Genomic DNA, 18,130 nt, shown 5'->3' on the forward strand with positions numbered 1-18,130 from the left:
AATTAAAAATTCCCGAAATGAGAAGATTTTCTTGCTTTTGAAAGAAAACAAAAATGTTGCCCCCATAGAAGTATTGGAAGGCAAGCGCACCATTTGCCCCACCCTATACATAATCATAATTCCCGCGATGAAATGATTTTCTTGCTTTTTTGTCAGAATTCAAGAAATCTGTCCAATTATTTCACCCAAAAGCAGTGGCGTAACTACGGGGGGGGGGGGGGGTGCGCCCCCTCCCAATCCGCTGATAAAAACAAAGATTTACCGAAATAATAGTTCAAGTGTTAGTAAACTGCTTTTGAATGAAAGGCTGATCCAGAAGTAAGATATTTTTCTAAGATTTCTTTTACCCATAATTAAATAGGTATATAGTATGACGATAGGGAAACAATTATTCATTTGTCTCGCGAAGAAGATCGTAGAAAGGTGTACGACGTTTCGCTCGCTACTGCTGAGCTTCGTCAGGTACAATAAGACACGTTGGTGCGTGCACGCAAATTATAGCGTGTATGCGGACGTGGTAGTGGGCCCGCGGCCGCCGGAGCCGGGTCGGGCAGTGCGCCACACTGTGTCCGCTGTATGCTGCGTTCATGCGGACCTAGTTGGCAGCACGTTTCCTCCCCCAGCGGGGCGGGCAGTGCGCCATCCTGTGGCCGCTGTTTACAGCGTCTATGCGGACCTAGTTGGCAGCACGTCGCCCTCCGGGGCGGGCCGGGTAGTGAGTCCTCCTGCGTCCGTTGACTGCCGTCACGATTCGGTGGCTTTGGTTTGTGCATAGTGTGGTGGTGTATGCGAATGCAGCGCATCCATGACTCGGGTAACTCTATGCCGACGTCCCTGTTGAGGTTGTCCTTACTGAGTCGTATATGTGACTCTGCACCTCAAAACAAACAAAAAGTCGCCAGACAGGAATTTTAAGTTAAGACCATATTCTAAAAGAGCAGACTTTAAGCTTTAAAATGATGTATAACTCAAATCAAATGGACTCTCCTAACCTATCTAAATATTGGAGAGAAAGCACAAAGTCAGGAAAAGTGTGAACTGAGAAAAGAGGCTCTGAAGTACAGTGTCTATTCAAGCGCTTAATCTTTACCAAACCGTGCTGGCTCTGCGATGAATGGGACAAAAAACAGGAAGTAAACCACCAGAGTAACAACAATGAAGGGATTATCAGATTAAACTGAAATTAAGCATGCCTCATTAACACATTCTGTCCATACTTAATGCCAACTTTCAAAGCAGTAGCATTATCCCTTCAAAAGTTATTAGAGTTGAAAATGAAGAGTGTGGACAAGGTTTTTCAGAAAGGAAAAAGGGATTCTAAAGACACACCTGATCACAGTATTCTACCAAAAATGTTCGAGATAAACTGCTAAAAAAACACACTTTCCTGCCCGTTTTATAATACCAAATTTTAGCATAATGTAAAAGAAGACCCGCTCTTTCAGAAAATATGAAAAAGTCAAGATCGGCTAGGTTGACCCATTTCACTTATTTTCAGTCCTCACGCAAAATCAGTGTGTGCGACTTTATGTTCGTTTTGAGGTGCACTGTCACATATGGATGGCTTCCTTCACTCTACGAGTGTACCAGTGTCGTGCTGTGTCCATGCACTTCACGCCTTTCCAGTCTGGTTGGTGTTGGGCATTCCATGCATGCTCTGCTACTGCAGATGCCTCTGTTTTGCAGTTAGTGACGTCTCGGCGGTGTTCGGATAACCTTTCCCCTACCGGTCTGCCGGTTTCTCCGATGTAGCTCATCCCACAGTCTCTGCAGGGTATACGGTAGATCACTCCGTCTTTCCTGAGGGGAGGTACCGGGTCTTTGGCTCGAACCAGGTGATTTCTGATAGTGGCGTCGGCTTTGTAGACGACTCGGATATTGTGTTTCGCCAGGCGGCGTCTCAGAACGGGCGCAATTGACTCCACATAGGGGAGGACAACCGTGGACTTGTATTCCTCCTTGTCCTGTTCAGGTTGAACTCTTGCTGTTCGTGCCTTGTTGATGAAACACCTGGGATAGCCATTGGCCGACAGTGCTGATCGCAAATGACGTTTCTCGCTTGCTGTGCCAGAGGGCTTGGTTATGATCTTGTTTGCTCGATCGTAGAGGCATCTGATCACTCCTCGTTTGGCGGATGTAGGGTGGTGTGAGTTGAAGGCCAGATATTGGTCTGTGTGTGTGGGCTTTCTGTATATGGTTGTGCTCAGTTTCCCCCCTGTGTCCCTGTGGACTAGGGTGTCCAGGAAGGCGATGCTTCCTTGTGTTTCTTGCTCTGAGGTGAACTTGATAGTAGGTTCTCTCGTATTCATGAATTCGAGTAGCTTGTCAGCGTGCCTCCTGTCGGCAACGATGAAGGTATCATCGACGTACCGCTTCCAAATCCTGGGTGCGGTTCCGGGGGGACACTCTTCCAAGGCTTGTTCTTCGAAGGCCTCCATATACATGTTGGCAACTACAGCAGACACAGGGCTGCCCATGGCGGCGCCCTCTAACTGTTCGTAGTATGTGTCGTTGTAGAGAAAGTAGGTGGATCTCAGAACAAAGCTGAGGAGGTCCGTGACCTCATCCGGACTGAGGGTGGTTCTGGTTGACAAATCTTTGTCCGCCAAGAGCCGTGAGTGTGCAACACTGCAGGCACCATCAATCGGGACGTTTGTGAACAGTGACGTCACGTCAAAGGAAAGCATCAACTCGTTGGAGCTTATAGTCTGAGTGCTGACGAATTCGGCGAAGTCGGTGGAATTGCGAACGGAGTGGCAAGTTCGTCCCGTGAGCGGGGAAAGAATTTGAGCTAGAAACTTCGACAGATCATAAGCAAACGATCCTATGCAGGACACAATAGGGCGCAGTGGGACAGACTGCTTGTGGATCTTGGGGAGGCCGTAGATTCTTGGTGGTTGTTTGCGTTTGGGGCGCAACCTGTGATAGGTGTTGTCGTCTAGGCTCCCTTTATACGTAGCCCCATCAATGTGGCTGTAAGTTTACGGGAGAGGGAGTCGGTGGGGTCCCTCTTGATCTCCCGGTAAGAATCCGTGGAGAGGAGGTCCGTCATTTTCCCTTTGTAGTCGCTGTGAAACATTGTTCAAAAAGCCCGGACCCGACAAAAGATTGTGATTCCTGGTTGGCCTTCTGCATATAAGCAGGATGTGCGAAGTGTACTCAGTACATCCGAACGAAGAGTCGCTACAATGTTGCGCAATGTGATGTAGAATGTACACCTTTGTACCTTACGCTTCGTTATTATCAAAGCTAGATCATTGATTTTGCAGTGTTGCTTTACATACTAGTCTATATAAAAATGTCTTGCATTACCAATAAAGAGACTTGACCTGGGTTAATTCCTAACTTTTCCATGTATATAATACACACACACAAACAAACACGCACAACTAGCTTAGGGGACGCTCTAAAGTGCAGATTTTGGACATCCTTTTCACGCTTGGCCACTTCGACGCCACCTCGCTGTCATACCTCCCCCAGTCATGAACATAAACCCACACCCTTGACTACCAGTGGCGGATCCAGGGGGAGGGGCGCACCGGGCGTCCCCCCCCCCCCCTCCCCCTTTAATTTCCAAAGCGAAAAAAAAAATAGCTGCAAACGGCTGTTTTTGATGTTGCTGCCAGTAATTGCCTGCAGTTGCGCCCGGTGCGGCCCCCCTTAATTTCCCAAGCGAAAAAAATATGGCTAAGAACGGCAGTTTTTGGACTGCGAAATGTAAAATTTTCAAGCTCGCTCTCTTCGCTAGCTCGCATTAATTGTTACGCAATTCACCTGATGTTGCTGCCAGTAATTGCCAGTAGTTCCGCCCGGTGCCCCTCCCCCTTAATTTCCAAAGCGAAAAAATATGGCTAAGAACGGCAGTTTTTGGACTGTAAAATGTCAAAATTTTCAAGCTCGCTCGTTCCGCTCGCTCGCATTTAATTGTTATGCAATTCTCCTGATGTTGCTGCCAGTAATTACCGGCAGTTGCGCCCGTTGCACCCCCTTAAATTCTAAAGCGAAGAAATGTAAAAGCTACAAACGGCAGTTTGTTTGTTTTTTACTGTGAAATGTCAAAATTTTCAAGCTCGCTCGCTCCTCTCGCTCGCATTTAGTCGTAATGCCATTCTCCTGAAGTTGCTGCCAGTAATTACCGGCAGTTGCGACTGGTGCGCCCCCCCCCCCTTAATTTCCAAAGCGAAAAAAATATAGCTACAAACGGCAGTTTTGGGACTGTAGAATGTCAAAATTTTCAAGCTCGCTCGCTCCGTTCGCTCGCATTTAATCTTTATGCCATTCTTCTGATGTTGCTGCCAGTAATTGCCAGCAGTTCCGCCCGGTGCCCCTCCCCCTTAATTTCCAAAGCGAAAAAATATGGCTAAGAACGGCAGTTTTTGGACTGTAAAATGTCAAAATTTTCAAGCTCGCTCGTTCCGCTCGCTCGCATTTAATTGTTATGCAATTCTCCTGATGTTGCTGCCAGTAATTACCGGCAGTTGGGCCCGTTGCACCCCCTTAAATTCTTAAGCGAAGAAATATAAAAGCTACAAACGGCAGTTTGTTTGTTTTTTACTGTGAAATGTCAAAATTTTCAAGCTCGCTCGCTCGCTCGTTCGCTCGCATTTAATTGTTACGCAATTCTCCTGATGTTGCTGCCAGTAATTGCCGGCAGTTGCGCCCGGTGCGCCCCCCTCCTTTGTTTCCAAAGCTAAAAAATATGGCTCCAAATGGCAGTTTTTGGACTGTAAAATGTCAAAATTTTCAAGCTCGCTCTCTTCGCTCGCTCGCATTTAATTGTTATGCCATTCACCTGATGTTGCTGCCAGTAATTGCCAGCAGTTGCGCCCGGTGCGCCCCCCTTAATTTCCAAAGCAAAAAAAATATGGCTACAAACGGCAGTTTTTGGACTGTAAAATGTCAACATTTTCAAGCTCGCTCGCTCGCTCGCTCGCATTTAATTGTTATGCAATTCTCCTGATGTTGCTGCCAGTAATTACCGGCAGTTGCGCCCGTTGCGCCCCCAAGCCAAGAAATATAGCTACAAACGGCATGTTTGTTTGTTTTTTTACTGTAAAATGTCAAAATTTTCAAGCTCGCTCGCTCGTTCGCTCGCATTTAATTGTTACGCAATTCTCCTGATGTCGCTGCCTGTAATTGCCGGCAGTTGCGCCCGGTGTGCCCCCCTCCTTTATTTCCAAAGCGAAAAAATATGGCTCCAAATGGCAGTTTTGGGACTGTAAAATGTAAAAATTTTCAAGCTCGCTCTCTTCGCTCGCTCGCATTCAATTGTTATGCCATTCACCTGATGTTGCTGCCAGTAATTGCCTGCAGTTGCGTCCGGTGCGCCCCCCCCCCCCTTAATTTCCAAAGCAAAAAAATATGGCTACAAACGGCAGTTTTGGGACTGTAAAATGTCAAAATTTTCAAGCTCGCTCGCTCGCTCGCATTTAATTGTTATACATATTCTCCTGATGTTGCTACCAGTAATTGCCGGCAGTTGTGCCCGTTGCGCCCCCACCCCTCCTTTATTTCCAAAGCGAAAAAATATGGCGCCAAATGGCAATTTTGGGACTGTAAAATGTCAAAATTTCCAAGCTCGCTCTCTTTGCTCGCTCGCATTTAATCTTTATGCCATTCACCTGATGTTGCTGCCAGTAATTGCCAGCAGTTGCGCCCGGTGCGTCCCCCCTTAATTTACAAAGCAAAAAAGTGTGGCTACAAATGGCAGTTTTTAGGACTGTAAAATGTCAAAATTTTCAAGCTCACTCGCTCCCCTCGCTCGCATGTATAAGTCGTTATGCCATTCTCCTGATATCGCTGCCAGTAATTTGTCGTTTCACACCGTCATTCCATAATCCATTTATAGGGGGTATAACCCCCTCTGACACTTCCACACCCTCCCCCCATCCTTGCTCGCTCCCTCGCATACTACCCCCCCCCCCCCCCCCAAAGATGAAATCCTGGCTACGCCGGTGCCTTTCCCTGCTTGGTTTTCCTCAAAAAACAGTAAAAGTCTAGGGATTGAGAGCTTCCTATATTCCAAATGTCTGTCCAAAAAATCTCGTAAACATTTAGTGTCAAAGCGCACCCCCCTTGAAAAAAAGCTGGTGACGCCCCTGATGTGTGAGTGTATGTGTGTGCGTGGTTACAGTTTTTGTGTGACAATTGTTGTATAACTGTACAAAAACATAGAGAATTGCATTGGGTTATCTCACAGTGTTTTGTTTTGTTTTTATAAAGAAGTACAATTTTGACAACTCGGCTTTGTCCTTAATTCATGTTTCTTGTTTCCCGCCAAGATATGTGACCCGCTACAAAAAAAAAAAAAAAAAAAAATGATCCTAAAGTCGGGCGAGGTTGATTATTTGAAAGTTGCATGACACAAATCCCTAATCTTTCTGCTTTAAATTGATATAATAACACATCATACAAAAATCGGCTGCGGAGATATCGATGTTTAAAAGAGAGCACGTCGATACGTCTGGGAAATCACTGTTTCGAGAAAAGCGCCCTAAAAGTTCTCCTTGCGACGCAATCACGATCAAAGGACACGCGAGTCAGTTTTCACCTCCGAACAATAGAAGGTAAGCCCTAGCAACCCCCGAAATGCTCATTCAAACACAGCGTCGGCGGTCTCCTCACCGACCAATCAGTGACCAGGATGACAGGATAAGCAGCTGGGCATAGCGCACCCCGCCAGCACGCACCAGTCGACTGGGCAGTGTGCGAGCTTCACGCTTCGGTTAGCGGCAAGCAGCAAACTGACCAATGAGATCACTCTGGTCGTTGTTAGGGGTAGAGCCTATGTGTGGCGCTCACTCCAAATGTTCGAACCAGTTTCTGCTTCGTTGAAACGCCAACAAAACATGGCCCAGAAAAACGCTATTTTTTGGTTTTTCCTTTCATCATTTTGCTTCAAAATTTCGACAGATGATAGAAGACATCTCAGACTCTAACAATATGTCAAATTCAGAAAATCGTAAGTTTTGACCAATTTTGATGCTCTGACTTCAAACTCGATTTTCACGGCTTCGACCGTGACCATTTTAGGACCATTTTGTTGTAGCGGGTCACATATACAGAAACGTTCAAAATTATTTGTATTGTTAAAGAGTACAAGAAAAAAGACACCCTGTATCACAAAACCAACATAAGTCGCCAGACGTGAATTTTCAGTTAAGGACATATTCTAAAACAACATACTTTAAAGGGTGTGTACAGTTCTGGTCGAGGTGATGATTTAGCTTTTAAAATTTTGCAAGATATTGAGAAACCACTCTGTGAGGTGTCTGAGAGCGTGCAATTCTAAGGGGTCTCAAAAGTTTATTTGATGAAAATGGGTTTTGAAGTGGCCGAGATATCCAAAAACAAGGTGAAACAAAGAGATCCTAATAAATTTGTGGCCAGTAGTCTTTTATCATTATTACTGTTTTGGATATCTCAGCCATTTGAAAACCAATTTTCATAAAAAAAACGTTGAATCCTTCTTAAAATAACAAGCTCTTTCATATTTCATAAGATGTTTCTCATTATCTCACTTAGGAATGTAAAAAAAAACATGAATCCCCACCTCAACCAGTACTGTACAGCCCCTTTAAGCTTTAAAAACAATGTGATACTGAATTCAGTCGGAGGGTTCTACCCTATCTAAATATTGGAACGAAAGCAGAAACTCTTGAAAAGTGAGAACTGAGATAAGAGGTTCCGAAGTATAGGGACTATTCAAGCTTAAAAGCCGTGTCACACCAGCCTTGCGTGCGACTTCCGAAGAACATTTTTGCAATCCGGAGGTCCCCGCAGATGACCCGCACATGACAGTACCTAGCATGTATCTCAAAAGTAGTTACCCGGAGGTGCGCACGCTGGCTCTATTTACCCGCAGCCAAAAAAGGCCCTGTCACACCAGCTAAGCGGGCTTATTGCATATGGGGATTTTTCAGCACGCAGAATAATTTCTACGGCCGGACAAGGTTTAGGGCGAGTTTGGCGTGGGTATTACATGATAAACGCGTGATACCTAAGTCCTTCTTGCGTGTATTCCGTTGAACTGCATGTTAGGCGCGTGGGTGTCACGTGATAGCTTCGTGATAGCTTCTTTTATGTCAGTTACGGGCGACATACGGGCTCTGCGAAGTACCTGCGCCACAACTGCGTGTTATCTGCGTACTAGTCGCCTGCGAGGTGAGTGCTAGTCTGAACAATAGGCTGGCTCGAGTGGATGGGCAAACAATCATTTGTCAACTAGCTTTCAAGAAGTGAAGATCCCCCGTAGACGGAAAGTGCACAAGGGCAGAGAACGTCCAGTGGATGGACAGCCACAAAGCCCGGAAGATTCAAAGCAAATGCATCAAATTGCTGCTGAAGTCCATTCGGCGGATGAAGTCCTGTCCCAAAGGGACCAGGTAGTCCTCGACGCCACAGAGGACAGAGGACAAAGAAGAGAATGAGCCCACAATGGCACGCCCTCCCTTTACATAGGCATAGATCAGCGGGCAACTTACCTACTTCAAGTGGGTCAAAATGCCTGTGAATTGCGGCTACGGCCCTCCTACGGGTGTTCTGCGTGGAACTCTTCGGGCAATCCTCGCGACTCATCCGGGAATAGTTTTGGTCATGCTCAAAACTTTGCTGCGGGAAAATTGGACTAGCGTGCGCACCTTCGGGCAACTAAGGACGACATAAGTGCTAGGTACTGTCAAGTTCGGGCCAACTGCGGAGAGCTGCGGGTAGCAAATTTGTTTCCCCGCAAGTCAAGCCGCAAAACTTCCCCAGATACGGTATGACAAGGCCTTGAGCATGCTCAAAACTTGTTCCGGAAGAGTCACGGGAGTTGCCCATTGAGGTACGCGCAGAACACAAGTAGGAAACCCTTACCGGTAGCACCTCACAGGCAACTCCAAAGCAGGTACTTCGCAATCCCCGTAAGTCGCTCGTAACAGAAAATGGATCGGTTTCAAAGCTCTCACGCGAGTCACACGGAACGCACGCAAGTAGAAGCTAAGTAGCACGCGTCTAGTAAGTAAGAAACAAGTGCGAAAATTGCAAACATTCTTGTCCGCCCGCGGAAAATCTTCTACGTGCTTTAAACTACCTCCTCGCCACAAGCCCGCGTAGCTTGCCCGGACAGGTGTGACACTGCCTTTACCAAGCTTTACCTAAGGGCCGCTGCTAAGAACGCAGTAGCTATAATCAGGTGAAGGGGATTCAAATCCCATTCAGGCTAGTTAATTCTTTTTTCACGTGAAGTTCGTGACAATAAATATCAAACAAAAGGTTTTATTCAAGGACAATTACAGCAAGTAGAAAAGGTGAATAATTTTTGTAAAAACTCGTTGCAAAGTCTTGATTGACCAAATGTGACCGTGCACCTCAAAACGAACAAAAAGTCGCACACACTGATTTGCGTGAGAACTGAAAATAAGTGAAATGGGTCAACCCAGCCGAACTTGACTTTTTCATATTTTCTGAAAGAGCGGGTCTTCTTTTATATTATGCTAAAATTTGGTGTTTATCTCGAACATTTTTGGTAGAATAGTGTGAAACAGGTGTGTCTTTAAAATCCCTTTTTCATTTCTGAAAAACCTTGTCCACACTCTTCACTTTCAACTCTAACAACTTTTGAAAGGATAATGCTACTGCTTTGAAAGTTGGCATTAATTATGGACAGAATGTGTTAATGAGGCATGCTTAATTTCAGTTTAATCTGATAATTTCTTCATTGTTGTTACCCTGGTGGTTTACTTCCTGTTTTTGTCCTATTCATCGCACAGCCAGCACGGTTTGGTAAAGATTAAGCGCTTGAATAGACACTGTACTTCAGAGCCTCTTTTCTCAGTTCACACTTTTCCTGAGTTTGTGCTTCTTTCCAATATTTAGATAGGTTAGGAGAGTCCATTTGATTTGAGTTATACATTATTTCAAAGCTTAAAGTCTGCTCTTTCAGAATATGGTCTTAACTAAAAATTCATGTCTGGCGACTTTCTGTTTGTTTTGAGGTGCAGGGTCACAAATGTTCATGTACACAGTAATTCTGTTTACTACAATCAGTCGATGCTATTTCGCATTTTTAATTTCGTGTATTCTTCCTACATTCACCAGAGCATACCGAAGAAAGTCAAGCACCTCGAAACGTAGATGTTGAATCCGGGGAAGACGACAATACCGAAGGTGAGAAGAAAATTGAATGTTTTGCAAAGAAATCAAAATAAAACATTTTCTTGATGATAGTGAGTAGGTTCAGAGAAATGCCTGCCTGCAAATGGCAACGATGTCAATTTAAAAGCACAGAAAATTTCATCAAAGTTGGATCAAAGCTTAGGAAATGATGAAGTTGCTTTCGGGTTCAGTGTATGCAAGGATTTTTTGAAGAACACATCAGTAAGAGTTTTTGATATACTAGATTTTGGCTAGGATATATCACTATCATGTGGCAATCTATATTCCCAATGCTTATTCTTCTGGTGAAAACAAAACGGCTTCTTTATATGACGGCCCAAGTCAGAAACTCACAAAAAAGTATAGTCCGAAATGAATTTTCGCATTTCTACATTTTTTTTTTAAATCAACGCTCCCAATGGTAAACCGTACCTTTTTACAACTGATTACTGGTAGCATGTCATTGTCAGATTTTCGGGTTCAGCTTATGCAGTTTACAGAATCAGCTCTCGGTTTTAACTCTATAAAAATCGAATCATTTCGCATTTAAAACGGGTTCAACGCATTAAAACGCATTTAACACATTTAAAACATGACTAGAAAAAAGAGAAAGTTAGGGGCGTGATTTCATAGAGAAGAGGGAGAAAAGAGGATTTAAATTTTAAGGTCTGCTGTGCCAATGGTTCATTGAAAACATGTTATAGCTTTATACAGTGAAATAAGAGTGTGTCCGATAAAAAAGCTCACAATAGAAAAAATATATATATATTCATATATCTATTTGGAATTTATTTTAAGTCTTAAATTCGACAGGAGTCAGACAAAATAGTCTACCACTTGATAAAAGAAACACAACAAAATAAAAAAATTTAAAAATGAAAAAAATGTGAATCATTCAACCAAACAGACGCATCTTGGTCCATAACAGAGAATCAAAATTACATAATTACCTTTGTTGAAAAGGAAAACACAAATTTTAAACATTGTATATTTTATTTTGTTTAACTGATAAGAACCCACCATGCATGTCTTGTATATGGTTTCCCAAAACATTGAGAGTTCAAAGACTTCAATAATGAATATTTCGGTTGATTTCAAGGTATTTTTCAAAGATTCTACTTCTATTTCCTTTCCATATCTTTTCAGAATAATGCGGCAATTGTGAGTGAGCAGAAATCGACCACGCCAGGGCGCTTAGTCGACAAGAAGTCGCGGTTTTCTTGGAACAACAATTTCTTTACCAAGAATATTTGCTGTCTTCATCTTCCTCGTTTATTCTTAATCATTCATAAGTAGTGTTTAGTAGTAATTAACATATATCAAGCAACTCCAGACTCGGTGCATTATCTACGACCTAAGAAAATTAAGAATTAGACGTCTTATCCTACTCAAACTATCGAGGGAAAAAAATCAAGTTAGAATCAAGTAAATACCAGAGACGGGGTAAAAAAAAAACACACACACACACACATACATACTCAAACAAAAGTGAAACAAAGAAAAAAGAAACATGGCATAACTGTAAAACAATGCAAATGCTTACCAGCTGTAATTGGAGAGCCGGAAAGAAGGATTAATAAAGAAAAAAACCTCGGAAGTCGGAAGAGCTGGTAATTAAGTGTAGTTTTATGGTTTTATATAAATAGTCTGGGTGCCAAAGCCACTTTTTGGGCCTAACCTTGTTTTACCGTCCACCCAATGTTTTTTGATGGTTTTACCCTATTTCGGGGGTGCTGATTCCGAATCTGGATGATGCAACTCTTGTATCCTTGAGGGTTTTCAGATATTCAAGATGGCCGCCAAAATGGCCGCCCGAACTGGAAATTCCCACGTATTTCCTTCTAAATGGTGAGAATTGAAAACAATTGATGGTTTTACCCTATTTTGAGGATGCCAAATCAGAATCTTGATGATGTAACTCTTTCATCCTCGAGGATTTTGAGCTATTCAAAATGGCCGCCAAAATGGCCGCCAAAACCGAAAATTCCCCCGTATTTCTTTCTAAATTGTGTGAAATTGAAAATAATTGATGATCCTACCCTATCTGGAAGGTGCTGAATTCAAATCTGGATGATGCAACTCATGCATCCGTGAAGTTTTTGAGATATTCAAGATGGCCGCCAAGTAAAACCGGAAATTCCAATGTATTTCCTTCTAAATGGCGAGAAAATGAAAACAATTGATGGTTCGACCCTATTTCTAGGGTGTTGAATCCGAGTCTGGATGATGCAAACCTTGCATCCTTGAGAGTATTGAGCTATTCAAGTTGGCCGCCAAAATGGCTGCCAATTAAAACCGGAAATTTCTATGTATTAGCTTTTGAATGGTGAGAAATAGAAAACAATTGATGGTTTTACCCTATTTCGAGGGTGCTGAATCCGAATCTGGATGATGCACCTCGAGATAGTCAAGATGGCCGCTAAAATAGCCGCAAAAATGGAAACTCTTACGTATTTCCTTCTTATGAATGGTGAGAAATTGCTAACAATTGATGGTTTTACCCTTTTCTTTTTTTTTCTGAAAGATTTCATGTTTTCTTCAGTGGCATAGTTTGAACTTGCTGTATATACATTGAAACCAGCTCTACCGGATATCTTTGAGTTGGTACGATACGAGTGTGCCAGCAATGAACCCTTCAAGACTACAGATGCGGTTAAATAATTGCAAGATTACACTTTTTCCTCTACATATAGTGGATAAGTTTTGAACACTAACCATCAATGGACAAGACATGTTCATTTAAACCATATTGTGATAGTGATGTAGAGAAGTGTACTGAAATTACCCAACATTAGGCCTACCTGTCTTAATCCATGAGAAGTTTTGATCTCTTCATCCATGAACACTCAAATTGGTTATTTGGTTTATATTGGTGGTCTTGATGACATTGTTGAAGACACGAGTGGACATTTTTATAGTTATGTTTCAATTTTTTCTTCAATATGATGTAACATTATATATGTGTATATGTACAATATGTATATATTTGTATATAGGTAATCTATTACAAACACACACGAAGGTAATAATTGATAATCCAGTACTTACGAATATCATAATCGCGCGGAGTGCTTTTGAAATTACCCTAATTGATATCTACTATCGTGGTCATGGATGCAACCATTTCCAATGACGTTATCAGAATATGCGATAAGTTTCATAAGAATACGAGGCGAGACTCGTCAGAATACAAGACAAGTTTCAACACCAAATGACCAACATGCCATAATTTAATTTTACTCTAGTGATAGCCGAAAAGGATTCACTACACATCTGTGAGCCTTATTATTGACGACGACAAGTATTATTTTATAACAATTATGCATAAAAACATTTCAGTCGTATCTTTGTGTTTGTACGTTTCAGTATGATGTCAATATCACTTTATTTCTTTTCCAGTACGTGTTAAAGATCGTTTTGAGATATATCGGAATATCTCTGTGTATTACAATACCATTGTGACAGTCATTTTGGATGTCAATAACTTTTGGCTGATTTGACAAATTCGCTCAACTGAGTTGAATTTAAGAATACGAATTATTGCTTTTCACCCTGCATGGGTTTAATCCCCCACTTCCCGTTAGAGCACAATACTTCTCCATTTAAGTATAAGAAAATGTTAAGGAGTTTCCGTTCATACAGGACATTTATAGATGTCCCAAAACCTTCAAAGACCTTCAGCACCCTCGAAATAGGGTAAGGCCATCAATTTGATTTAAAATTTTTACCATTAAAAAAAGATATATTAACATTGATTAACATTGGAATTCTGCCACTTATTTGGCTGTCATCTTGGACGTCCAAAAAATCTGAAGAATGGACGAATTTCAACAACCATGTTTCGAGGGTGCTGAATAGGGTCTAAAATTGTCAAATTTTTGACAGTTATTTTGGCGGTCATCTTGGACATCTCAAAAACCCTTAAAAAGAACACGAAAGTTGCATCAACCAGGTTCGGATTCAGCTCCTTCGAAATAGAGTAAAACCGCTAATTGTTTTCAATTTTACACCATTCAGAAGGTAACATAGGGTTTACATGGAAAATTTCGTTTTTCACGGCCATTTAGGGGCCATTCTGGCAGCCATCTTTATTATCTCAAAACCCTCAAGGAAGCAAGAGCTGTATCCTGGAGCTTCAAATTCAGCAAACTCAAAATAGTGTAAAACCACCAACTGTTTTATATTTTACACCATTTAGAAGGAAATAGGGGGTCTACATATGAAATTCCGTTTTGGCGGACTTTTTTGGCGACGATCCTTTTCATCTCAAAACCCTTAAGGATGCAAGAGTTGGATCTGAGCTTCGGATTCAGCACACTCAAAATAAGATAAAAACCACCAATTGTTTTCAAATTGTCACCATTTAGAAGGAAATACATGGGAACTTCCGTTTTGGGTGGCCATTGTGGCGGCCATATTGAATATCTCAAAATCTTCAACAATGCAGGAGTTGCAGCATCCAGATTTTGATTCAGCACCCTCGAAATAGGCAAAACCATCAATTGTTTTCAATTTTCTCACCATTTAGAAGGAAATACGAGGGGATTTTCGGTTTTGGCGGCCATTCTGGCGGCTATCTTGAATATCTCAACATCCTCAAGGAAGCAAGAGTTGCATCATCCAGATTCGGATTCAGCACCCTCGAAATAGGGTAAAACCATAAATTGTTTTCCTTATCTCACCATTTAGAAAGAATTACGTGGAATTTCCGGTTTTAATTGGCGGCCATTTTTGCAGCCATCTTGAATATCTCAAAAACTTAATGGATGCAAGAGTTGCATCATCCATATTCGGATTCAGCACCCTCGAAATAGGGTAAAACCATCAATTGTTTTCCATATCTCACCATTTAGAAGGAAATACGTGGGAATTTCCGGTTTTAACTCTTTATGTGCCACGTTCGCACGTCCGGCTCAGTCGACGGCGTGCCAACTTCGCATATTCTGCTCAACAAACAAAGCCGCCAAAACCGATCGATAAATCCCTAATCACTGCTAATCCCGCGGCACAATGAAAGCGGTTTTCGTGCTTTTGTTTCTCTCATACACGGCTTGCAGTCTACGTAGTGATTGACTATCAAGCGGTGTTCCCGTCTATATTTGCTTGTACATTCTAAGTTTCTGTCACGGTTTTATGTGCAGAAGTCATGCCTTTACAGTAATGTAGCAACTGGTCATTCGAAAGAGAAATTTAAAATAGATTCGTCATACAATTTGCCCATCCTAACAGAAATTTGTAGAGGTTATACAAATTAGAAAAAACAGAATTCTTTTTCAAAGCATGACTACCTTCGTGTCTCGGAATAACGTGGCACACTTCAGGGGGTTTCCCACCATGGCACATAAAGAGTTAATTGGCGGCCATTTTGGCGGCCATCTTGAATATCTCAAAAACTTCATGGATGCAAGAGTTGCATCATCCAGTTTCGGATTCAGCACCCTCGAAATAGGGTAAAACCATCAATTGTTTTCAATTTCTCACCATTCAGAAGGAAATACATGGGAATCTCCAGTTTTAATTGGCGGCCATTTTGGCGGCCATCTTGAATATCTCGAAAAATTCATGGATGCATGAGTTGCATCATCCAGATTCGGATTCAGCACCTTCCAAATAGGATAGAATTATCAATTATTCTCAATTTCACACCATTTAGAAGGAAATACGTGGGAATTTTCGGTTTTGCCGGCCATTTTGGCCGTTGAATATTGAATGTTGAATATCTCAAACCCTCCAGGATGCAAGAGTTGCATCATCCAGATTCGGATTCAGCACCCTCGAAAAATGTTAAAACCATCAAATGTTTTCAATATTTCACCATTTAGAAGGAAACACGTGGGATTTTCGGTTTTGGCGGCCATTTTGGCGGCCATCTGGAATATCTCAAAACCCTCAAGGATGCAAGATTTGCATCATCCAGATTCGGATTCAGCACCCCCGAAATAGGTTAAAACCATCAAAAAACATTGGGTGGACGGTAAAACAAGGTTCAGCCTCTGGCACCCAGACTAATACAGATATTCAAGATTTGTGTAAAGAGAATAGGGCTTTTTACACTTGTGTTTCTTAACCCCGGACTTTCTCTGACCCAGGACTATCGTTAGTCCCGTACCAATTTTTTCAGCTTTTTACACTCGCCAATTAGTCCCGTACTATCTCTTGTCCGGGGCTAAGGAGAAAACTGACCTTTTTACACTCGTATTTCTTAGCCCCGGACTTTCCAAACCACATGAATATTCATAATTACGCTGTGTACTGTACACGTACACGGACGCACCGGCAGCACTTGATTACCTCGTTTCTGATTGGTCAGTGAGGGTCGCACTTCGTCTCCGTCGCTTAGCCCAGGATTATTTTTTCGTTCTGTTTACACTCACTTGCTTGGCACCGCAATTGCGGTGCTAACCCCTGCTATTTTGCAGGGCCAGATAGTACCGTACTATCGGTGGGGCTAGCCCACTTTGGCAAAAACGAGTGTAAACAGAAAGTGGGCTAAGGATAGTCCCGTACCAACGGTGGGGCTAAGCCCCCCCCCCCCCCCCCCTTAGCCCCACCGTTGGTCCGGGGCTAAGCAAAAATTTACAAGTGTAAAAAGCCCTATAGTGTATCATGAATCCCTAAGTAGTTGTTATCTTTAAGTAGTTGTTCTGTTATGAATATCTTAAAGGTAGGGGATCCCATTTGCATGCCTTAAATGAAGAGTTGTATAAATACAGTGGTATGTTGAAGAGAGTATCATTTCAGAAACTCCCATAAAGTATTAAAAGTGGAATGTAACGTTTAGTACATTTTTAATGACCGTTAGATTTTGAATTGAATTTTTTTCGGGGCTCACCGTAAATTCCAGTACATTACTAGGCTACCTTTGCAGACCCATGCACTGCATGTGTGTCCATCATGTATATTTTGTGAAGAAAGTTCATCAAAACTTACAAACATTTCTATACGTATTCTTGCCACACACTCTATATGTTATTACATCAGCTCTTATACTTTTAGATTTGTGTTTATAGACTAAAAAATACAAAAGACTGCAACAAAAAGGCTTAAGTGTGGCTGCCACACAGAACTACAGAGTAGTTGAGTTTTTTGCATTATTCAAATTGTAGATAACTGTTGACTTCCAAATTTCTCAGCAGTGGCCTAAACAAGTCCCCTGAGGTTCATATCTAATGTTTTGCTGCATTTTGGGAGGTCTGTAAAAGGTATCCCCTACCTTTAAGGTGATGGGATTGCATATTTATACGATTAAATCTTTAGATAAATCATGAAGCAAGGAATATCATAAATATTCGCCATCCTGGCACACATTCTACAGTACATCATAATCTCTTACTTCGCACCATCCTTATGAGTGGCGGTATCTAATATTCATGATGTGGTGGCACGTGATTTCTGACAATAAATGCATTAAAGAGATGACTTGTTTCTGTTTCCTGTGCAGTGACTATGGCGTCAAAGACTATAGTAAAAGATGATTATGTAAGCAGGCTTTTAGTCAGTGTCGGTTTTCAATTCAACACGAAACTAACAGTTTCTCACTATTTAAGCAAGTTAACAATTTCATGTAACTTGATTTGCTTTTTAGTACATCGACCCAGTTGTGTAAAGAGTTTATTGTATACAAGTGCACACTAACTTACAATCTGAACCTTTATATGAAGTCAAATTTGTAGACCGTCATCAGGACAAAAGCAACACACACATATACGAAATTATGAATATTTATCAACTTATGTATTAACTTTGCGCGTAGGTTTAACATTGTTTAAACAGACAAGTAGTGAGGAGGCCTATTTGAAATGTGAGTTATAAGTATTACAGTATAAACAGTGTATAATGTATACACGGGTCAGAATTTTGAACGATGTACAATTGAGCCAAACCAAGGCAAAATCTAAAAAGTAGGAAATTCTCCAAATCAATTATCTTACCTGAAAGAGTATATAAGTCAAGCTTTAATATGAACCCGATTATACTAGGATTTTCCAAGAGG

At 41.9% G+C, this 18,130-nt stretch overlaps 1 protein-coding gene across 1 annotated transcript; it reads right to left on the reverse strand.

Moving 5' to 3' along the window:
• Positions 1-458: 458 nt before the first annotated feature.
• On the reverse strand, positions 459-3,052 carry LOC139727703 (uncharacterized). The gene is made up of 3 exons (XM_071638683.1): positions 2,986-3,052; positions 1,580-2,824; positions 459-871 (listed from the first exon to the last, which is right to left on the reverse strand). Exons 1-3 carry the CDS (start codon positions 3,050-3,052, stop codon positions 459-461), a joined length of 1,725 nt encoding a protein of 574 aa, XP_071494784.1.
• Positions 3,053-18,130: the final 15,078 nt, after the last annotated feature.

The sequence above is a fragment of the Diadema antillarum genome, unplaced genomic scaffold (assembly GCF_040938485.1).
Source record: "Diadema antillarum isolate AM-2024a unplaced genomic scaffold, OU_Dant_1.0 seq00000143_RagTag, whole genome shotgun sequence".
Taxonomy (NCBI): domain Eukaryota; kingdom Metazoa; phylum Echinodermata; class Echinoidea; order Diadematoida; family Diadematidae; genus Diadema; species Diadema antillarum.

Bases quoted from the DNA above. Each gene is read 5' to 3' on its own strand.
- LOC139727703 (XM_071638683.1), bottom strand. From the start codon at position 3,052: ATGACGGACCTCCTCTCCACGGATTCTTACCGGGAGATCAAGAGGGAC. The intron at 2,825-2,985 runs GTAAACTTACAG...TGTCCTGCATAG, and splicing joins CCCCACCGACTCCCTCTCCC to GATCGTTTGCTTATGATCTG. The intron at 872-1,579 runs GTAGAGTGAAGG...TTTGAGGTGCAG, and splicing joins AGCACGACACTGGTACACTC to AGTCACATATACGACTCAGT.